Source organism: Chanodichthys erythropterus, chromosome 3 (assembly GCF_024489055.1).
Source record: "Chanodichthys erythropterus isolate Z2021 chromosome 3, ASM2448905v1, whole genome shotgun sequence".
Lineage (NCBI taxonomy): Eukaryota > Metazoa > Chordata > Actinopteri > Cypriniformes > Xenocyprididae > Chanodichthys > Chanodichthys erythropterus.
In genome coordinates, this window is record NC_090223.1 from 16,855,298 (window position 1) to 16,879,393 (window position 24,096).

Consider the following 24,096-nt stretch of genomic DNA (forward strand, 5'->3'; position numbering starts at 1 on the left):
AACAGTTGTTCCCTTGTCTATTAAAACATGTAAATATTAAAGCGTCTTTGGTGTTTCCATGGTTTCTACAAAATAAAACCCGAAACCGAGGGTAACGCGGGTATGACGTAATTGACAGGCGACTCCTCAGATGTCCCGAAGCCTTGGTTAAAATTGAAATGTTCTCACAATTTACAAATAGTTGCAAACATTTGGGATATTGTAAGTACTCAAGTGAACAAAATATATAACACTGGCCTAGTGGTTTTTGGATATTTTACTGCAAAAATCTTACATATTGCACCTTTAACAATAGCAAAAGTACATTTCTTAAGTTAATTTTTCATCTATATGTTTTGTTTATTTTAAATTAGACAAATCTAATATTATTTTCATCTCCAATAGATAGTTCTTCAATGCTTCACTAACTAGCAGAAGACAGCCAGGTTTAAATCCCAGTTGCGCAGAAAGGGTTCATTGTAACACTGCCCTACAACTATGCTGTTCTATACAGTTACCAATACAATTGGCATAATTAACTTTTTATGAATATCTTTTGATAAACCATTAAAAAAGTGAATAAAGATTGAGAGGAACAACCTGAACATTTACAAAATATTATTTCAAGAATTTTACAGCATTTGTACTTTTGTTCTGTGAGAGCTATGAGTAGAGGGGAGTGTTTTGTTCAGCTCTGTGTTTTTCTGAATGTCTGGATATGTTTCTTCATCTGTTTGCCTGTATTGTTTTGATCAGTGCTGTATAGCTGTGTTTTGCAGTGTTCATTGTCAAACTACAACATTATTTAAATTTGAATTTCTAAAAAAAAGTTACTATTTTATATGAAAAAAATAATTGTCTTATTGACAAAATATTTTAGTTTGTCATGTATATTTTTTAATTAAGTCAGATAAATTTTTTAGCTGTCATATGGTCATGTGACAGCTATGGGGCATGTTGTCACATTTTACTTCCCTTCTTTCAGGGTAAATAAAGAAAAAAGTAGTGAAACAAAGCCACATATTTATACAAGGCATGTGTGAAAATAATGTAGTAATATTAACCCTAAGTAGCTTTAAACAAACTGAAAAAGTCAAAAATCATTAGGTTGTGCCCCGCGATCCCTTAAACATCTGCCAGTGTGTACATTGGAAATCAGAAAGGTAAGTTAGGCAGAAATCACATGTTTGTTTTCTTTTTCCAGTAAATCACACGAGGTTCAATTTGAACTCTTACCCTGACCAATCTGAGTCCAATCAATAATTCACACAAGGCTTTGCAGACTGTAGTGTAAATGAATATGGTGGTGAGTATACAGGGTGTACTGTACACTAATGAACTAGTGTTCCACTATAGATTAAAATAGATGTCAGATGATACATGAATATTCACCGGCTTGTCATTTTTATGTCAGATAAAATTATTGTCTTTCGGACACTCATTTGATGCCAAGAATACGCATGAATCTCGACAAAGGTGACATGCTGCAATGCATGCTGGGAACCATGGATGAGATTTATATTATGGTAGCATCCAAAATGAATTTCAGTGTGAAGCATGTCACCATTGTTGAGATTTATAGGCTGATTCTTGATGTCTGTGTCTAAATATGGTAATGTTTCAACATGTTTTGTGGACAAAATTATAAAAAAAAGTATCTGATTATTACAATAGTGTTGAACCTTTTTGTTATAATATCACAGCATTAAAATACAATATTTAAGAAGCATTCAATGATTTAAGACTTTTGGTCAGTGTTAAGCCTTGAGATGAGATCTGTGTAATTTGTCCATTAAAGGGCATCTATCTTTGCAAATTCCACTTTTACATGGTGTTTGGACATAAATGTGTGTTGGCAGTGTGAGAACACAAACCCTACAATGATAAAAATCCATCCACTCCTCTTGTTTTTTTGTTTTTTTTAATCCCCATTAAACCAAAGCATTCTCATTAGACATCTCTGAGCAATGTGACATCACACTGTCAAGGCCCCTCAGCAATATTATTTGCTTTGACTGTAATGACACTACTGTATGAGAAATAAACTGAACTGGATGATGACATTACTGCTTTCTACACTGTTTTTTTTTAAAGCTGAATTGAACTACTTTCACAACTGATGCACAGTTATTGAACAGAATGGAGTCAGCTGAAAATTATTATTATTATTTATAGAAGCTTAGAATTGATTCAGAATTGATCATTTAATCATTATTACTCTGTTAAGCTCCTTTGAAATAATCTGTATTGTATAAAGCACTGCCGCTGTATTAGAAGGTGACTTGACATGATTTGTAACCACTGATGTTTTGAGTCAGTTGCATATTTTTACCACTAGATGTCAGTAAGGTCACAGATCTCATCTCAAGGTTTATCACTGATCAAGCATGTGTTAGATCGGTGGTTCTTGATTCCAGTCCTCAGGACACACTGCGCTGCACATTTTGTAAGTCTATCTTAATAATTAATAATATGTAAAAACTGAGAGTGTCAGCTAAAAGAGAAATGTAAAATGTCCAGAGAAGTAGTTCCAATGACTGGAGTTGACAACCACTGTAGATCATTAAATGCAATTTAAATATTGTATTTTTAACACTGTGACGCTAAAACAAGAGGTTCTTAATTTAACCTGGATATTAAAGAACAGCATAGCGTGTTGCATTACATTATATATATATTTATATATATGGATATTTTTCTTACACAAATGCATCATTTAGCTTCAGAAGGCCTTTATTAACCCCCCGGAGCCATGTGGTCCTGTTCACTGCAATTATAAAGCACAGATACATCAGGATATTTATTAATAGAACACAGATTGTGTTCATCAGAAAGAAGAAAGTTGAAAGTCAAGTGGGATAATTTTCATTTTAAAGTGAACTAATCCTTTAAAGCTGCCATCAAACGTTTTTTTACAAGATGTAATATAAGTCTAAGGTGTACCCTGAATGTGTCTGTGAAGTTTCAGCTCAAAATACCCCATAGATTTTTTTAAATTAATTTTTTTAACTGCCTATTTTGGGGCATCATTAAATATGAGCTGATTTATGCTGTGCGGTCCCTTTAAATCTCGTGCTCTCCGCCCACGGAGCTCGCGCTTGCCTTAAACAGTGCATAAACAAAGTTTACACAGCTAATATAACCCTCAAATGGATCTTTACAAAGTGTTCGTCATGCATGCGTCGGATTATGTGAGTATTGTATACTGTTATATTGTTTACATTGATTCTGAATGAATTTGAGGCTGTGCTCCGTGGCTAACGGCTAATGCTACACTGTTGGAGAGATTTATAAAGAATGAAGTTGTGTTTATGAATTATACAGACTGCAAGTGTTTAATAATGAAAATAGTGATGGCTCTTGTCTCCGTGAATACAGTAAGAAACGATGGTAACTTTAACCACATTTAACAGTACATTAGCAACATGCTAACGAAACATTTAGAAAGACAATTTACAAATATCACTAAAAATATCATGATATCATGGATCATGTCAGTTATTATTGCTCCATCTACCATTTTTCGCTATTGTTCTTGCTTGCTTACCTAGTCTGATGATTCAGCTGTGCACATCCAGACGTTAATACTGGCTGCCCTTGTCTAATGTCTTTCATAATGTTGGGAACATGGGCTGGCATATGCAAATATTGGGGGCATACATCCCGACTGTTACGTAACAGTCGGTGTTGAGATTCGCCTGTTCTTTGGAGGTCTTTTAAACAAATGAGATTTATATAAGAAGGAGGAAACAATGGAGTTTGAGACTCACTGTATGTCATTTCCATGTACTGAACTCTTGTTATTCAACTATGCCAAGATAAATTCAATTTTTCATTCGAGGGCACCTTTGATGTCTTCTAACTTCAACTGATTTAAGGCTGAAAAAAGTTGCAGTTTTCTTTCAGTGTTTGTTCACAGCAGGTGTTTGAATGATTGAAAGAATGTTTCAGGAACATCATACTTTAAATAACATTCTACTAACATTGAGGAAACTGGACATTTTTATGTTTTTGGAATGTTACTAATCAACGTTCCTAGAAAGTTGATTTGTTAATCAAATTAAGTTGAAGGAACGTTTAAGGAAACATCATACCTTTTAAAACACGTTCCTCTGACGTCAAGAAAACTTTTTACATCCTCAGAACTAACACTGTATAGTTGGAAAACGCTCTTATAACAAACATCTGTTAGCTGGTGGGTTCAAACTTTGAAATCATAGTCCAATTCAAGGTGGTGTTCGCATACACAAGGAACCAGCAACATTCGTCTGAATTATGACATTTATCAGTCAGATAGAAGCATGAATATGCAAGTGAGTGTGTGGACAAAAAACAAACATAAAACTTCCAGTGATTTGTCTAATGCTGTTTGTTTGGTCGCTCGCTGAGAGAGTTTATTGCAGTTCATGATCAGTTGGTTTCAGCCAAAAATATCATCATGTGTATCACAGACAAACAAAACTGAAATACAAAGAGAAAGATGACATAAAAAAAGAAACCATACAAGTCTTCTGTGTAGGAGTTTAATGTCAGGAAGTTTCAGTTTTGTGCACTTAATGTTAGTATTGACAAACTTGTGGCTGAGTTTGATCAGTACAACAAATCATACAAGGATCTAGAATGGGGCTTTGGATTTCTGACCAACAATCACCTCTGAAGAAATACGTTCTTATGCTGGCTTCCTTGTCCCTAATCTGGCCTCAGCATTTTGACCAGCTGTAGGTGAGACAAACACGATTGCATGACCCCCAAATATAGTGAATTGCAGTAATCCAGTCTGGATGAAATGAATGCATGGATAATGGTTTCTCGGTCCCTAAATGAAGGAAAATGTTTAATTTTGGCAAACATCCTGAGCTGGAAAAATGCTGATTTGACAACTATTTTTTTTTTTGCGTAGGTACAGTGTTAGTTATAGGACCCAAAGTTTTTTTTAAGAGGATATTGGCAGAATCCAGATGTCCAAAAACTATCACTGCAGTCTTAGAATTATTTAACTGAAGAAAGCGAAATTTATAAGCAATTTTTTTACTTTTTTTTTTTTTATACAAATGAAATATACATATGACATATACTCAATTTAGTATTCACATGCTGTCTGTGATACAGCTCTCTGGCTGTGCACTTCAAATGTTTAAACTTCCCACACAGTGCATGTGAAATGAATTGGCAAGGCTTAAACTTTCGTGACGATGCAGCACTGGCCAGTCAACTGTCTGGAGAGTCATTCATGTTTGTTTATGTTCACAACATTGCATTGTTAGAATTCATAAAAATGTTACCGGCCAACTGGTGGATGACACAGTTTCATATACTCGCCAAAGAAATGTTTACTTTCCTTGTTCTTTCATTTTTTTCTAATTAAGTGCTTTACTGGAGAGTTGTTTTTTTTGTTGTTGTTGTTGTTGTTTTTTAAGACAAAATGAAACAGAAACATGAACAACATTTTCCTCATGGTTTAGCACTGAACTTTAAACTGTTAAAATTTTTACTTTGTTTTTAATATGTCCTTCTCATATGACACAAAATGATAAGAGTTAACTGGCCTGAAATGATAGTATGAATTTTTTCTGTGTTGATTCCTTTGTTTGTTAGTTCATTTTAGGAACAGATGAAAGTTCAGAGTTGACAATATGGCAACTGATAGATTTGCTATAGTAATTTTCACAAGTATTTGTAATCATTTTATATATGCGAGACACAAAATTACATACCAACGAGTACGTCTCACTGCAGTTTCCGACAGAAACGAACGCTAGAGGCCGGTAAAAGTCGATAAGCGCTTTTGCTCGTTTTCACACACGGTTTCGATGACAGCCGGGGTCGGATTATCAATTCGTAAAGACTCGTTTTGGCGTCTCCTCATGCAATATCATTTTACGACTTCAAACCTAAACGCATCTGACCACAGTGCCCGATATGTAAACAAACGTACTTTGGACTTTCCAGCTCTATGCGTTTCGCTTTTTTTGGCCGCAACCAAGCTTACTCGGTTGCTCAGCCGATATGGAGTTGGACCATAGACTGTAAAAAAATATGGACGTAGCGTCCGTGACGTCATCCATAGAGTTCTGAACAGCAGTTTTGAAGCGAAAATGAGGACGCGGCCATCTTAGCTGCGCGTCACCGCACGTCACTCCCGGATAACTGAAAATGGGCAAAGAGGCGGGGAGGTGGTTTGAGCTGATGTGATTGGTTGCTGAAACCACGCCCACCTAGCTCGACGTGACCACGTTAGCAAGCAAAGGATCTATCTATCTAGATACTATCTAAATTATTAATAAAGATAAGTTTTAACATCAGAAAGTTATAAAGGTTTACTGTCAATTTACCGTGTTTTTTTTAAGATATAGATGCTCCAACACCAGTAATTTGTGTTGGGTGTGCAAATAACAACATGGAACATCAAATGGGGCTTCATACCTTTATAATAGAGATCGCGAGATGAATCCAATCTGGCACTTTGGTAAAATATAAATGTCCATTGCAAAACAAAAAAAAAAAAAACATTTCACATTTCTTCTGAATGATCTGCTCTCTGTCATCGTTCTTCAAGAAAGGATGCAATCTGAGCAGCGATCGTATCTAACAAACAAATGAGCCCGTGTCCAAAGTATATTTTTTTCAAAATAGTGCAGCAGTTTTAGTTATAATATCCAAGCAGTGCTGTCAGAGTTGTATATCCTCCTGGTTTTGTCATTGTAGTAACGTTAAATCTCGCAATCAAAACTTTCAGCCACGATCCAACAACGTGTGTTCTGTCTCTTCCGCATGCATGCACATCTACACAGACACACATCAGTCTCGAATATTATGCAGCAAGCCATATTTTATAATTGTATAAAATAATCGAGAAAAAAAGCACAAAAACGGCTGAGATGCCAAATTCAGCGGCAGCTGAGGTAACATGACGGCTCAGACAGCAGCGCACTCTACCTGTCACTCAAGTGACCACGCCCTTAATTATGCAGAACTTTTAAGGCTTAATATAATTTAAACGGATAAGTTATAAAAAAATTCACCCCCCTCAGAGTTGTCATGAAGGGCAAAAATAGCAGTATAGACCAAAACCACAATTTGTACCAACTTGTAAACATGTTTTTTTCTGCTATAAACTTGGCCAATTTAACATGGGACTCTATGAGATTCTGCTCTCTTTTGGAGCCTGTCCCTAGCGGCCAGTCGATGAATCGCAGTTTAAGTTACTTCCGTATTGGCTTCACGAGAGAAAGGGGGAGGTTGCCGCTTGAGTTGGACTTACGGTGAGGAGTCGACTCCCCCTGCATGGGTACGAATCCCATGAAAGGCGACTGACGGCAAAAAAAAAAGAGCTCAAAGAGAGATCTAAACGAGCTGAAAAACAGACGCTTCTTACATCTCGTTTGCTTTTGTTAACACTATCGGGTAGGTTTAGGCGTAGTGTCGGTGGGAAGTTATTTTAAAACACAACGGAGCGCAAATGTCAAATCGAGAACCGCGGCAATTCGTCTAAAAAGCAACGTCATAAAAACGTACCGCATTCACCCTATTATCTGCTCTGGCAAAAAAAAAAAAAAAAAAAAAAAAAAGAACACGCTTTTAGCACCGCTCAGTGGACATTTCAGAGCGAAACTGCAGCGATATGTACTCATTGGTACGTATTTTGCGACTCGCGAAAACGTGCCCACAGATACGTTTTCGTCATGAGACCAGGTTGGTCTTTTCAGTGTGCAAAGTATTTTTATTTTAATTAACATTTTATTATGTTCATTGTTATGCGGGCCCACGATCAATAACCAAAGGTTATTTCCATGGCTAAAGCAATTTAACAATGCTGCTCATGTTCACTTTTATTTAATTGGTACCTATGTAGCTCCATAGAATTGTCTATATAACAACTTAGTTAAAGCTCCAACAATAATCAGGGGTTATTGACAGCACTATGAGGTAATGTCGCCCCATGCTTACTAGAACCTCAATAGTATTTTATCTGGCCCTATAATGATATAACTATATAACAACTTAATTAAAGCAGAGGCAATGACCAGAGGTTATGGCTAGTACGTACGTTTGTCTAGCCCCATATATAGTGAATGCAACTGCTTAACAACTTCGTTAAAGACAAGCAGTTAGTCAGAAGTCTGGAATCTCACCAGATGTGCCCCAGCCTCCATACAATTGGAACAATTGTATGTACTTTGGTCAAAAAAAAGGATACATCGTGATCTACTGAAGTCAATGATTTCAGAGTAAGTCAGAATAAAATCAAATGTAACAATTTATTTGTCTTTTTATTAAATTTATCATACCAAATACAAAATCAATTCAAAGTTTATCAATACAAATCATCAAATGCTTAGAAATAGAGTAAAAGTTGCATACCTGACATCAGGAAATATTTACAGGCCAATCTGATTACAAATCGCCCTGAGCCTTTTGCTGCAATTCTTTAAATACCAAACCAAGATAAACATCCTCCAAATGGAGACATGAGCTAACATTGAGAATATGCTAGAGTCAAAGACTGAGGAAGTTTACACCTTGTCCAGGAACAAGAGGTAATTTAGATGAAGATCCTGGGGAAAAGGCACACCTCCAGAAGTAGGCAAAGTATTCCTACACTCTTCAAATCTTTAATACCTTTTGGAGTGCATTCACCCTTGACATGCTTGGTTAAATTAAAACGAACCCTGGTGCAATTGCTCTGTTAGTGCAGTTCATTTGAACATATGTTATAGTTTTGTCACAAAAAGGCATGTTCTTTTTGAAGTTTAAATTATTTAGCAGATGCATGTATGAGGAATTAATTCTTAATTCTTCTCTTTTTTTCCATCTCTTGAATCCAGTGTAGATGTGTGGTGGAAAATGTTTTCTTATTGTGATCTGAGAAGGATCACAGAATATATGTAGTAGTCTAATTTTTTTATCTATTTTATTAAATATATTGATCCAAACTCTCAATGACTTCTTGTTTTGAGTAGTTTCTCCATTCCTCTGGTATCTTACCCTTTCCTTCAAATGTTTTAGTGTAGTATTTTTCCAGATGTTTCTGGAATCTGCACACAAACCACTTCCAGTAGGGCAGTTCAGAGAGGTCAGAGGTGATGCTCCAGTCTGCATAAAGTCCTCCTGCTCTTCTGTATTCTCTCCAGAGGACATTATTATTTGAGGCATTGGGATAAAAAGATCGACTGCTTGCCACTGCTGATGTGCAGATGCTAGTAGACAGGTTTGTTGTATTCTTGTAATGCATCCCGTTTAGTCCAATAACACGATGAAAAGGAACACTGTGATCTCCATCATGGTTTTCTATGGTGTTGGTGCAGGTGGCTTTACAGAACGGACACTGAACCCAACAGCAATGACACAAATGATCAATCAGAAGCTCATCTGGCCTGAACTTATAGTCCAGCTTTACTGGAAAAGTGTTTGTGTTAAATCTACCAATGATTTCAGACATTATAATAGAAAGTTTGTCTCTTATCACATCTTCTAAGAGGTTAAAATGATCAAAATCATCATGTTTCACTCCACTGAGGTCTTTTTCAGAGAAGGTCAGCACATCTGAGAGCTGCTGTGTGAAACTCTTCAACCACAAACCAACATCTCCTTTGTTCACTTGAACATGTTCAGTAGATTCATGTGCTGCTTTCATGATCTTCTGCTGCAGGAGTTCAATGTTCTCCTTCATCTTGGGTAAAACACTGACACTGAACTTATCAGTGATGTACCGACTGACTTCATCTCTGATGAAACTCTTGATGTGATCACTAGGATTATGAATGTAGTTCATGTATTTTTCAAAATCTTTCTCTTCTGCCAGATTTGTGAGGATGTGTTTCTCCAGTTTTGATCTATTTCCATTCAGTGACTCACAGTTTGATCTCATTTCATCTGTCAGATCTCTAGCAGTCTTCTTGTAGACACTCTGCTCAATGGGCTCTTTCAGTTTCTGACAGATGATCTCACCAAAAATAGCAGCTGATGTTGCTCCATGACAGTATTTCTGGTAAATACTATAGAACTCTTCTCTCTTCTTCTCAAAATATATTACAGGACTATTGGCATTTCTGAACATTATGTGTTGGTCAGTGATCATCTTATTTGCTCTCTGACAGGTGGAAAGAACCAAATCCCTGATGAATTCAATCTTGAAATCATATCTCACTGGTCCTTCTTGAAGTTCTGTTATTCTCTTCTTGATGTAATCGATGATTTGATGAATAAATCTGATGTTGTAGCCCATCTTTGAAATGTTAAATGACACGATCATTGAGTCTGTATGCTGAGCAACGTCTTTGACTAATATTCTTATTTGGGCTTCATCCTCTCTTGATAGATTGTAACCAAACTTCTTAGTTGATCTGTAGTTGTTTGTGGTTGATCCTGCAAATCCACTGGATTTCTGCTGTACATAATCTGAATAACTTGGTACAGAAAAAATATCCCTGCACTCACTTTTCTCCATACGTTGGCCTACAGAAACACTTCCATAGACATTGCTGAGGATCTCTTTCACATCTCTCATTATGTCAATATCTTTGATTGGAGGAGTGTTTGTGATAATCGTCTGCACACTCTGTTGCCAGAACAAATCAAACTCTTTCTTCAGTGTTTCATCATCATTTGCTTTATCTTTGAGTTTTAAGGCAAGTTCTTTGCTGTTTTCATAGAGAGTGATTTCATGATTTATTCTCTGAGCATCAATCTTTTTCTTCAGGTCTCGCTGCTGAAGAATCTCATTTAATTTCCTATTTGTTTCTCTCACAATGTTTTCCTGAAGCTCATTGATTTTGATTTCAAATGATGTTTTCCACTTAATTAGTATTTCTGCATCAGTGTCTTTCTCAAAGAATTCAGACATTGATCGTCTCACTTCTTCACTTGTCTTCTTCAGTTTTGTTTGAAGATCAGTTTCCTCAACCTCGTGAATTTCTACATTTTCTATTTGGTTGTGTAGTTTGTTCTCAGTTTCCATCATGGCACTGTGAAGACTCCAGGACCACTTGCTGTATTCGGTCTCCAGTTTTCTGTAGGCTGAAATCTCCAGAGACTTTCTGAAGCTGATAATGAATTTTTCCTTCAGTAGAGCCTCCCAAATATCGTTAATACGATCTTTTAAGTGTGTCAACAGCATTCCATGTGATTTTGCTGCATATGTCTCAATAGATTCCTTTAGTTCTTGAATATCCTCACAGTAGTTTGGGTTTGGTGGTGCCATGGGTGGGTTTCCCTCCCAGAGCTGAGCAAAATACTTCACATCTTTCTGAACATCAAATCTTATGACGTCACTGAAACATTCTGCGTCATAGCCTTCCTCTTCAGCAGCGAGTTTTGTCATCTCATCCAGTGTCTCCTGCAGTCGTCTCCTTCCATCCATGTTTTTCTCTCCAGCTGTGACATCTGAAACGTTCTGATGCACAAACACACATCTGGGATTCAGTCTGACCTGCTTCATCCTCAGGAGGACCCAAAAAACAATCTGAAGAATGTCCTGCATCTCAGATGGGTTTTCTCCAGATATGTTGATCAAAGTCAGATTTCCAAGACCAACAACAAATGTGGCCAGTTCATTGTCATGATGTCTTGTTGATCTTCCAGCCAGTTCTAGAGCACGAAGACCCTCAATATCAACAACCAGAATATAGTCAAAGTTCATCTGTGTTTTCATCTCATCTGACACTTTGACCAGCTGCATGAAAGCTCCTCTGGTGCACCTGCCAGCACTGACGGCAAACTGGAGTCCAAACATGGCATTCAGCATGGTGGATTTCCCAGAGCTCTGAATCCCTAAAACTGACAGCACAAAGACTCTCTGGTCTCCCAGTTTCTGGATGAGTTCATCTAGAACAGCAGAGATCCAGATCACAGGAACATGTGCAGCATCTCCATCCATCAGCTCCAGTGGAAATCCAGAGATCATCATCTCTGCTGCAAGACTCGGGAGAGAAGAGAAGTGAACCTGCAAATCTTTCTTGTTCTTCTTCACAGATGAACATGATTCATAGATCTGACCAATCTCCCTCATGATGTGCTCCAAACCAAAGGCTGCAGCTTGAAGATCCTCAGATATTTTCTCAAGTTCTGATTGTGCAGCTGTGAGCTGTTCAGATTTATCATTGTTCTCTTTCAATTGTACAACTGTTGATGACTTTTCATCATACTTATGATGAAGAGCAGAAATTTCTGATGATATATATTCATTCAGGATGATTTCAAGCCATTTAAGGAAATAGATCTTATTCTCAGCATGCAAGTGCATTTCTTTAATAAAGAACTGTGTAAAAGTACTTATGTGAAATGCATGCTGCTGCTCACGTAATCTCTTCAGGTTGGCTTGTTTTTGGCTGATGTCCATTTCTGTCTCATGTGTTTGAGGATGATGTAGTTCTTTGTTCTTCTGACTCCACTGATGCCACAGTTTCCCCTGATGAGGCAGAACTGATTCTTTGATTTCTGTCAGATCTTTCTTCTCCAGTAAACTCATCATCTGCTGTGCTGCTTCTCTTCCTCTCTTGCAGTCTTCATCATCTTCCTCATCTACTCTGATATCTGAGTGTTTGGACACATCTTCAAGTCTGAAATTGGAAGATGATTCTGAGAGACAATCATTTATAACTCTTCTGAGTTCTTCAGATACATCTGACTGATTTCTGTCTTTCAGACAAATTTCAAATTTCCCTTTGTCCATCTCAGTTACAGCAGATTCATCTTCAGTAAGAAGACAAATGAGTGGCTTTCTGTTTGTGCACAGGTTTTGAATTATCATTGAACTTTTGTTGTTCCTGTCAAGCTGTGGCAGAAGAACAACATTGACTGAGCTCATTTCAGTGAGGATCTGCAGCTGTTTCTCATGGTCTCCAGCATCACCATGTAGATTACAGAACGCAACACAGTCATTGAATTTATCATCATATGATCCAGAGGGGCAGAACCAGGCGATCTCCACCACTCCATCCATCAGGACTCTGGTTCTGCTGCTGCCTGGGCAGTTCCTGTGGAAGAATGTGTTGTGTTTCTCATTGATCAGACTATTCATCAGCTGAGACTTGGATGAAGACACAGAGCCCAACCTGAAGAAAAACACCATTGGAGTTTCTGCCTTGTAGATTGACTGGTTTTGACTGATGATCTCATTGTAGGTCTTTCTGATCTTCCAGCTCTTGTTGATTTGTCTGAATGTCCAGAGAGGAAACTCAGTCTGTTGTGTGAATGGATCAGGAACAAGCAGAGGCAAAGCGTACTGACACTGGGACAGTTTAGTGACCATCAGCTGCTTCAGGAAACCATCAGCACAATGAAACACGGCCATCTGAACATCCATTGGGTGGATTCGCTCAGACGGACTTACTCCTTCATTAGGGAAGGCTTCAGATGATTCATCCTCTGTTTGTTGTGTGTGATCCTGTTCACTGGCTTTATTAGCATTAATGTATCTTGCTCTGTAGTCCATCATCAGTAGTTTTTGTAGGAAAGTCTGAACCAGCTCCTCTTCAGCACAAGACTCATGGGACTGTAATGAATGTGCAGTTAATTGAAGAACTTCTGTTCTTTTAATTGTTTTGCTCTTGTCGAGATGAAGTCTGTGAAATAGATGTTCCATTTGATCTCTTTCAATTTTTATGTATTGATTGACTACTGCTGGTCCAAAGTCTTTGTGTTCTCCCTGTTTAATAGAAAAAGCAATAATACATTTTTATCAGTGTTTTTCAGTACTCTTTAAAAAAAAAAACTGTCATTTCATCTGGATTTTTTTACATTCTAACTTGTCAATGTTTGTATTAATCAACTTGTCTGTTTGTCCCAGAAATACTGTCAATCTGTGCATTAGTGGTAGTAATTTTTCAGTGACTATTTCTGAAACAGGAAACAATTTTGTATCACTTGCTTTCCCAAAACAATGAACGGAGAAGCGATGTGGTCATGTTCATTTCTAATGACCTTCAATCTTTCAACAAATTTGTTTAAAAAAATACCACACAGCACCACCATTACTTAATTAACTCATTCCTATTAAGGTGTTAAAATGGGGTACCTACTGGGGTACCTCAGGGCTCAGTACTTGGACCTCTTCTCTTCCATCTACATCACTAGGATCTGTCATTCAGGAACATGTTTTTTTCCCTATCACTGCTCTGCTGATGACACACAACTCTACATCTCATTCCAACCAGATGATCCAACGGTTGCTGCTCGCATCGCAGCCTGCCTGACAGCCATTTCTGCCTGGATGAAGGTCCACCACCTTCAACTAAACTTAGCAAAAATGGAACTGTTTGTGGTTGGTGCCAACTGAACACTCCATCACAACCTCTACATTCAACTTGGTTCATCAACCATAACCCCTTCCAGAACAGCCAGGAACCTTGGAGTGGTGATGGATGATTATTCAAGCTTCACAGATCATATTGCTACTCCAGCAGATTTGCCTTGTACAACATTAAGAAGATTAGACCATTATTATTGGAGCATTTCACACAAATTCTTTTGTCCAAGCTCTTGTTCTATCCAGACTGGACAATTGTAATGCTCTTTTGGCAGGCCTTGGCAAGCCTCTACAACTGATCCAGAATGCTGCAGCAAGAGTGGTCTTTAACAAACCGAAGAGAGTGCATGTCACACCTCTCTTCATCATTTCACACTGGCTGCCAATAGCTGCTAGCATCCAATTCAAGGCTCTAATGTTTGCCTACAGAACAACCACTGTCTCTGCAGCACTATACCTAAACTCACTACTTAAGACTTATGCGCCCTCCAGAAACTTGTGTTCTGCAAGTGAATGACGCCTTGTGGTGCCATCCCAAAAAGGGTACAAAATCACTCTCACAGACCTTCTCCGGGTCTGTTCCCTGCTGGTGGAATGACCTGCCTTGCTCTATCACAACAGATTCTTTAACCATTTTCAAAAAACTGCTAAAGATATATCTTTTTTATCAATACTTGACCCATTAATATTAGCACTTACTTTTTTTCTATTTCTATTCTCTCTCTCTCCATCTATTTAGATAAAAAAAACAAAATCCTTGCTATGAGCACTTTGCTGGGATATCTGGGACTTGACACGCACTTGCATTTTGGCATTTGATTGCTTCTACTGTTCTCATTTGTAAGTCACTTTGGAGAAAAGTGTCTGCTAAATGACTAAATGTAAATGTAAAATGGCATCAATAAACATGAATCAGTTCTCTCTCCAGGTTTCTCTGAACACTCACCTGTATCCTGAACATCTTCATCTTGTATTTCTCTTGTTCATATTCCTGTTTCCTCTCCAAATGTCTTCTGTTTAGTTCATCTTCATGCTGTTCTTCAAGGAGTTTCAGTGTTTCTTCAAATGTCTTTTGTTGGTCTTCTCTCATCTTTCTTTCTTCTTTCAGTCTCTTTTCAAAATCCTCTAGTTGTTCTTGTCGCTCTCTTTCTATCCTCTCATTCTCTCTGATTATTTCCTCTATTTCACTCTTGAGTCTCTGATATTGTTCATCTGAAATCAGTTTTTCACTCTCTAATCTCTTCTTGTCCTCCTCTTCTCTTCTCTTTCTCTCTGTGTCTTGATTCATTTTTTCTTCCTCCATCATCAACTTCATTGTCTTTTTCTCTTCTTCTAATTTTTTCATCAGTTCTTCTCTTTCTCTGTTCATTTGCTCCACTGTCTCCATTAAGATCTTCATGTTGTTTTCTTCTGCGTTATGTTTAGATTGAAGATCTTCTCTCTCTATTTCCATTCTCTCTCTTTCTTGTTTCAGTCTCAGATTGAATTCATCCCAAATTCTCTGTTCATCTCTTCTCTTCTTTTCTTCTTGTTGTTTCTCTCTTTCCCATTCCTCTCGTTCACTCTTCAACTTTTCGAGAATCTCTCTCTCTTTCTCCTCTTTATCTTTTATTTGTGTTTGGTATTGTTCTTCCCTCTTAATAAACTCTTCTTCTCTTCTCTTTCTCTCTATGTCATGACTCTGTCTTTCATTCCCTATTATGTTCATCAGTCTGTCTATTTCAGTATCATATTTGATTTTAAGTTTTTCTTTTTCTGTTTTTCTTTTTTCATTTTCTTGCCTCATTTGTTCAATTTCTTGTTCAAATGTCTCTCGTTCTCTTTTCAGCTCCTCTCGTATATGTCTCTGATGTGCCTCTTTTTCGGTTATTTCTTTTTTTAAGTTCTCTTCTCTTCTCTTTCTCTCTTTGTTTTGATTCTGCCTTTCTTCCTTCAACATCATCTTCATTGTCTCTTTCTCTTCTTCTAGTTTGATCATCAGTTCTTCCTTTTCTCTGCTCATTTGCTCCACTATCTCCATTAGGAGCTTCATGTTTTCTTCTCCTTCATGTTTAGATTGAAGATCTTCTTTCTTTCTTTTTATTCTCTCTTTCCCTTGTTTAAGTCTCTGATTGAATTCATCCCAAACTCTTTGACCCTTCTCTTTTATTTTCTCATCTTCTTCATCTCTTCTTGTCTTTTCCTCTCTTTGTTTCTGTTTCTCCCATTCCTCTCGCTCTCTTCTCATCTCTATTTTATATTGTTTTTCTCTTTCTTTAAATTCTTCTTCTCTTCTCTTTATCTCTCTGTCATGGTTCTGTCTTTCTTCCTCCATCAAAACCTTCATTCTTTCTTTCTTTTCTTCATGTTTGGCCAAGAATTCTTCTCTTTCTTTGTTCAGTTGCTCCACTCTCTCCATCAGGAAATGTATTTGTTGTTCTTGTTTTTCTCTTTCAATCTGTCTGAACATCTTACGTGAGTAGAAACACCCTCCGTTTGCTTCCACCATGTTGTCTATCTTCTCCAGTAGATCAGACACCTGTGTTCGGTCTCCAGTATGATTATTATTAAACACATGGTATCTGTTTCCACACGTTTCAATCAGGTTCATCAAAGGAGATCCAGGTTTTCCCAAACACTGTTCAATGGTTTTGTTCTTCAGACCATCTCCTCTGGTGAAGAGCACCATTGTATTGTGTACATTAAAGAGTTTTCACCAAACATCTCTTGGATCATCTTCATTGATTTTGCTTCTTCTGGAGTGAATCTTCCCAGTGGTATCAGTAAGAGGAACACATGCGGTCCAGGCAGTACCAAGGAGATACAATTGGTGATTTCTCTCTGGATCTCCTCATTGCTAAGTTTAGTATCAAATAGTCCCGGAGTGTCGATCACCGTAACATGTCGGCCGTTGATTTCAGCTGTTTCTCTCCGAGTCTCACTAGTCACTGATTGAAAAGATTCTTCTGCTGTAAATGCGTCTCTTCCTAAGATTGTGTTTCCTGTTGCACTCTTCCCAACTCCAGTTTTTCCCAGCAGCACAATCCTCAGATCATCTTGGCTCTCTGTAAAAGAAGAAATGCTTTAGTCTTTGTAGGGTGATTTTTTTCATATTTGCATAACCCTGTTTGTCTACTTGTCATATCAGCATATCAGATGTAGTTTTTTGTTGTTGTTGTTGTTTGTTTTGTTTGGATTTTTAGTATATTGTAATGTAGGGTACACGATTTGGGGAAAAATGTATGTTTTTTTTTTCTTAATTCTTAAAGCCTTCTTGGTTATTTTCATAGTAATAAGGTATAGTTATAATCAGGGTTTGAAATTAACACCCGTCAACCCACCAAATGCAGGTAAAAATCAGCTGTGGTGGGTAATGCTATCAAATCACTAGCCAATTTGGCAGGTCTCACACTTGCAAAGCATAATAATGTGGTGATTCTGTCAGGGAGTCAGCTCAGTCACCAACCCAGTCACCACCGTCATCACTCACCACATTCACCAGATCCCAATCACCCGACTACTGATTCCTTTCACCTGTCAGAAATCAGCTATCAGCTCCATATATACTGCGCTCCACCCGTACACTCACTGTCTGGTCTCAACCTTACCTTGTTGTGTTCCGGGTCATCTTACCTGTGCTACTCACCTGTTGTTCCCATACCATCCTGGTTCTCCTCAGCCCCTGCTCCCCGCTTCAACCGCTCATTCACCATCCTCACCCGCTGCCTGTCCTCCAATACCAGAAACTATGCAAGTGGATTCCAATCGTCTCACCCCTCAGGAACGAGCTTGACGTCTCGCTACAGGACTATGCTTGTATTGTGGAGTTCTTGGACACTTCATCCGAATGTGTCCTTCACGTCCCCCACGTCCTGCAGTGAGTACCATACAATTTGAGCCTACCATCTCTAACTTAACTGTCCTAGAAGTGCAATTGCTCACCCCATGTTATATCGTTTCAGTATGTGCCCTCCTCGACTCAGGCTCCTCCGGCAAATTCATCTCACCTGCCCTATTGAAAATTGGCTTGGCTTGCCCCTTCAACACTACAAATTGGATGTCTTCACAGTGAACAAATATCCTTTCTGGTACTGGAGGGATCCACCGTAGATATCATCCTGGGATGCCCCTGGCTCACGCAACACTCTCCAGAAGTCAGATGAGATACTAGCAAGATCCTGAAATGGAGTCCAGCCTGTTTTCAAAACTGTCTCTCCGACATTCCTGAAGCCCTGGTTAGTGAACCGAAGTTACATGTTGGCTCCACACTGGTGGAGACCCCTGAGCCACAGACCACTCCCCAGATCCCATCTGACTACGAGGCGTTCCAGGATGTATTTAGTAAACAGGCAGGCACCAAGTTACCACCGCATCGGCCATGGTACTGTGCCAATGACCTGCTGCCTGTAGCCACCCCTCCCAAGGGGCGGGTTTACCCCCTCTCCATCCCGGAGCACAAGGCGATGGAGGATTACTTCCAGGAGGCTCTCCAACAACAGTTTATTCGCCCATCCACCTCACCAGTGGCCTCAAGCTTCTTCTTTGTGGTAAGAAGGAAGGGGGATTGCGGCCCTGCATTGATTATCAAGCACTTAATGAACAAACAGTGAAACTCCCTTAAACCACTTCCCCTGGTCCCGGCTGCTCTTGAGGAACTCCGTGGGGCTCACATCTTCAGTAAACTGGACCTGCAGAGCGCTTACAACCTTGTTCGTATCTGAGAGGGCAATGAGTGGAAGATGGCTTTCATCACCCCTACTGGCCACTACGAATATCATCCTGAGCACCGATGGTATCCAGATGGACCAGGGGAAGGTCAAAGCCATCCAAAGTCTAAACCTCAGACGGTAAAGGAGCTCCAACGATTCCTCATCTTTATGAACTTCTATCACCGGTTCATCCAGAATTTCAGCAACCTTGCCACTCCACTCACTTCCATGCTCTGTTTGAAACCCAAGTCCCCATCCTGGACTTTAAAAGCTTGAGCCGCATTCGACCAACTCAAACAAGCCTTTTGCACTGCTCCCATCCTCACTCATCCCGATCCTGAGCTCCCTTTCATCATTGAGGTGGACGCCTCCGCCACTGGCGTGGAAACAGTGCTCTCACAATATTACAGAGAGCGTCCTCTAATCCACCCTTGCACTTACTACTTACTACTCCCGGAAGCTTTCCCCAGCAGGGGGGAATTATGATGTCGGAAACAGGGAGTTACTCACCATCAAGCTGGTTTAAGAAGAATGGAGGCACTGGCTGGAGGGCGCCCAAGATCATCTTACCTGTGCTACTCACCTGTTGTTCCCATACCGTCCTGGTTCTCCTTAGTCCCTGCTCCCTGTTGCCTCCATGCTCGTTGGTTCCTGGACCACTTGGAAAATATCAGTCAGCATCAGTCACAGATGAGCAGTACCAAGACTTTCCTTATCCAAACGCACTTACCTGGACTGCTTTCTCTGCTGTGTTGTTGTTTCATCTGCATTCAATAAACCTGCTGTTATTTACCTCACTTACCTCTGTGTTCCTCGTCTATCTGCTGACAGATACATTTGATTAACAGAAAAGACATTATTAATTTCCAATATCCTATAACTTTAGCAGACCCTGGCTTATCCGGGAACCACAGATTTTTTTCCATGTGGTGTTTGTTGTTTTTTATAGGGGAGCGCAGGGACGAAAGTACCATTTAAAAAAAAAAAAAAAAAAAAACTCAATTTTAAAAGATTTTGTTGTGTTAGACAGAGATTTTTGCTGTGGTCAGTAACTCACAAGTGTGGTCTGTCAATACCAGGTGGTATTTTGTACAAACTTAGAACGACTTCAGCATATCACATTGAACATGAAGTTGCACATTCCCAGGTGAAAAAAAGTAGTAGAATTTCTGAATGGCCGGTAACTTAAATATTTAGTAGCCAAATTGGCCGGTGAGTGAAAAAGTTCATTTCAAACCCTGGTTCTAAGAATAGAATAGGTATAGAATACTACAAAATTGCATATTGTGTTCCTCATACTGAAGCCAGCTCAGAAAAGGAAGTTATTTTAAACACTCAACTGACTAAAGTGAGTATGAAGTAAAAACATGTTGTTAAAGGTCTTTTGTTGGACAACAGGTTTATAAGTGCTTTGCATTACAAGTTTGGGAAGATCAGATGTTTGATGTGTGTTGCTTTTCAAATGCACATTATAAGTGACTTAAATTGGAGCAGCATTTACTACTGATCACAGACCCACTCTTTACTAACACACTGTGCCTATATTTATTTAATTAATTATTGAAAAATCTCAGCCTTTGCGATTTATTTTGATTAATCGTGCAGCCCTATTGTACTGTATATAAATTGTACTATAGGTTGGAGTAATTATGTTAATGTTGTTACTGAGTGCATTCTTTTTGTGAAATAAGCAATACCTAGTTCATAAGTTGATCCCTATAGCTCACCTAAGGATTTTAAAGAGTCCATTAGGGAGAATGTCTGGATAACCAGATGACAGTGATCTAAACTTATAATAAAGCTGCTTAATCTTGTTTCTGAGGACCTGCCTTTCTGCTACATTTGAAAAACACTTTTTACATACCAAAAACCTTAAAACACTAATTTTTTTTAATGTCTTGTATAGAATTAAAATGTAAAAATTTAAAACGTTTAGTCATTTTTCTAGCTCCAAAGTTTAAGACCCAAACTGATTATTAGGTCATTACCTTGTGACAGAAAATGCGTCTCTAGTGAATTAATTTTCTTCATTTCTTCAAATTTCAGCATTTTTTTAATCTGTGCCTCTAAAAATGTCTCTATGGAGAAAAACCCGCCCATGTTTTCTTCGACCATCTGCTCAATGTTCTCTATCAATGTGGACACTTGTGTAGTGGGACCAAAGAAATGATGTTTCCCTCCAAAACTCTCAATGACAGACTTTGTTTCTTCATTTAGTTCTGCTGTCGTTTGCTCTGAATTCTGCATGATAAGAACCATGACGTGTTTCTTGATGCTTGAGCTAAAGATCCTCTGGATCTCCTCCATTTCTGCTTTGTCTTCATCTGTAAGTGGAGCGTCAGGAGTAACGAATAGGAAAACATGAACTCCAGGATCACAGAGAGACACACAGCGGAAAGTATGACGCATCACTTCCTCCTCTGAGAGACGAGTGTTGAACAGAGCTGGAAGCTCCACCAGGCTGATCTGACGTCCATGAAGCTCCACATCTGATCTTCTGTCTGTCTGCTGCAGGATCAGCTCTGATATGGAGGATTTTAATGTCCTGTCACTCCCGCACACAACCAGATTCAACTTCACACCCTCTGAAACAGATAGTAGAAGATTCAATTTAAAAAAAGCTTATATTATAGTTCATTTTTCACTACAAATTATTAAATATGATCACACTCACGTCTTTCTGTGGCTTGTTGCTTCATTTTGAAATACTTTGAAGCTTCATATTCAGCACAATCCAGGTGACATCCATCATTCATTTGCACAATGTCCTCAAATGCCTGCAGGAGATCATCAGGAGAGCTGCTTCTCTGAAGACTGAAGTGTCTGCTGAAGCATTTCTGAATGATCTTCTGTAGGATGTCATTGGTTTCAGTGGGCTCTTGTGTGGTGAGCACCATGGTGTGTTGATAAGCGCGCTCAGAGAAAGAGTCCATCACCTTCTCCACACACTCTTGATCTTCTGCTGAACACTGCTCATGTTTGAGGAGCAGAACGATCACATGAGGTCCTGGATCAGACAGATACACACACTCTCTCACTGTCTGTGTGATGTGACGGAGTGACAGATGTGTCTGGAGCAGCTGAGGACTGTTGATGACGGTCACGTGTCTGTCCTTCAATCTTCCTCCGACTCTCTCTACAACACCTGGACGAGCTTCACTGTCAAACGCTTCACGTCCCAATAGGAAGTTTCCCACTCCACTGTTTTCTGACATGTTCTTCCCCAGCAGAAGAATCCTCATATCACTAACTGAAATAAACATCACAAACCCCACATCAAAAACCCAAGTGTTAAATAAACACTCTCAAGAGTGTTCAAATTAACTCTGAATCAATGTTAAAGTTAATGAAATAATTAAGTGATTGAGTGATGATTGACCATTAGTGATGAACACCTGCTGTTAACAAGCAGAATCAATGAAGGAAAGAGTCACAATTTTAAGTCACCATTATGGTGATTAGTGTTTGCATTAGTTGGGCTCTTGACCCATGATTTTTTTAAACATTTTTCTTTTCTGGTTACTTTAACTGTGTTTATAAAACACATTTACTATGGAAAGAAAGAACAGAGAAAGAAACCACAGAGAAAATGTTCAGCAGTTGGTTGTTTTCAACATACCATGAAGTGACATGAAGAACGTATATCATTCTGAGTCCAATCTTTGATTTTATGGGTGATGCATTGATTTTAAATTATTGATTACATCAGCGATGATGTTACAGCATGAGTTTGCTTTACTTTTTAGAGACACACACACACATCAAGAGTCAGTGTATGAATCTCAACAACGGTGACAAACAGCATATTCAGATTAACAGATCAACTCTGAACATCACAAAACAAGCTACTAAGTCACATAAAAAACAAAAATACAAGAAAATAATAAGAATAAAATAAATAATAAATTTAGATAATGGTTTATTCATGCCACAATGCATGCTGGTAGCAATGGATGAGTTTTGGTTGGTGCACTCAGAATGCACTGCAAAAAGCTTTTTGATGGTCGCTGTTGTTGAGATTCATATGCTGATTCTTGATGTCTTATCACTCAATTAATCACTTAATTATCTCATTAACTTTGACACTGCTTCAGTGTTTAACATTCTTGAGTGTGGAGTCAAACTCTGAGGAGTTAATTTAAAAGTAGGATTTTTGCTGATCTATCATCATAGACAGAAAAAAAAAATACTGGTAGGAGGTGAATTTGAGTTTTGTTTTTGTATTGTATTTTGTATTGTATTTTGTAATGCATTGTCCATTGGTTCCACACTCTTTTAATCACTGTAAAACCGAATAAAATGTATATTGGGGCAAACCCCGCTGACAATTTTTTTTTTTTTTCAAATGTTCAGTTTTGGTTATGGGAATATTAAAATGTTGAGATTCCTTAATGTTAATAAAATGAGTATGATGTTTTTGAAACATTCTTTCAAATGTGAAAACCTGCTGTTAACAAGCAGTATAACTGAAGGAAAGAAAAACTACAAGAACAGAAACTACAACTGACTTCCAGCGACAGCCTATAATAAACAAAGTCACCATAATGGTAATCAATGTTGTATTTAGTTGGCCTCTTGGCCCTTGGCTTTTGTTAACTTATTTCACTTTCAGCAATTGCAATAATGTTTTCAGAAAACATTATCATGACTGATTTATATACATATGACGTTAAAATATTCATTAATACAAAAAGTTCAGCTGTAAGAAAGGTAGAAAGATAATTTTTTATACTGATGAGATCTATGACCTTCCAAAAATGCTATAATCACTGTAATGTAAATGTTGAGACTAGGGTTGGGAACCGAGAATGGGTTCTTATCCAGAACCTTTAGTGTTTTTTGAAAAGAGCCAGAACTGTGCAAGATTTCTACATTTCGGTTCAGAAAACGGTATGTATTAGTAAATGTTGAAATTAACATTAACATTGTTTAAAAATTGTAATGGAACTGGAATCAGAACTGGAATCGGAACAAGAATCATTAGGCAGAACCAGAATTGGAACCGGAAAATTTCTTACGATTCCCAACCCTAGTTGAGATTCACTTCACAATCATCACATCAACAATCATCCACAATCATCATACAAACTTCAACAATGGTGGCAATCAAAAAATGTTCAAATATAAATAGTAAAAGAATCCAGCTGAATAAATTATTCATGCTGCAATGCATGCTGGAAGCCA

At 38.3% G+C, this 24,096-nt stretch overlaps 1 protein-coding gene and 1 pseudogene across 1 annotated transcript; both read right to left on the bottom strand.

Annotated features, from left to right (window-relative positions):
- Nucleotides 1-8,826: 8,826 nt before the first annotated feature.
- LOC137008990 (interferon-induced very large GTPase 1-like) lies at nt 8,827-15,238 on the bottom strand. Its single transcript, XM_067370834.1, has 2 exons — nt 15,171-15,238; nt 8,827-13,624 (listed from the first exon to the last, which is right to left on the bottom strand). Exons 1-2 carry the CDS (start codon nt 15,189-15,191, stop codon nt 8,894-8,896), a joined length of 4,752 nt encoding a protein of 1,583 aa, XP_067226935.1. The 5' UTR covers nt 15,192-15,238; the 3' UTR covers nt 8,827-8,893.
- LOC137003776 (uncharacterized) lies at nt 15,216-22,154 on the bottom strand (annotated as a pseudogene).
- Between the last annotated feature and the right edge of the window lie 1,942 nt (nt 22,155-24,096).

Excerpts from the sequence above, each read along its gene's own strand:
- LOC137008990 (XM_067370834.1), bottom strand. The coding sequence starts at position 15,191 with ATGAAGATGTTCAGGATACAG. Across the intron at positions 13,625-15,170 it reads TGAAGATGTTCAGGATACAG|GGAGAACACAAAGACTTTGG; the intron begins GTGAGTGTTCAG and ends TCTATTAAACAG.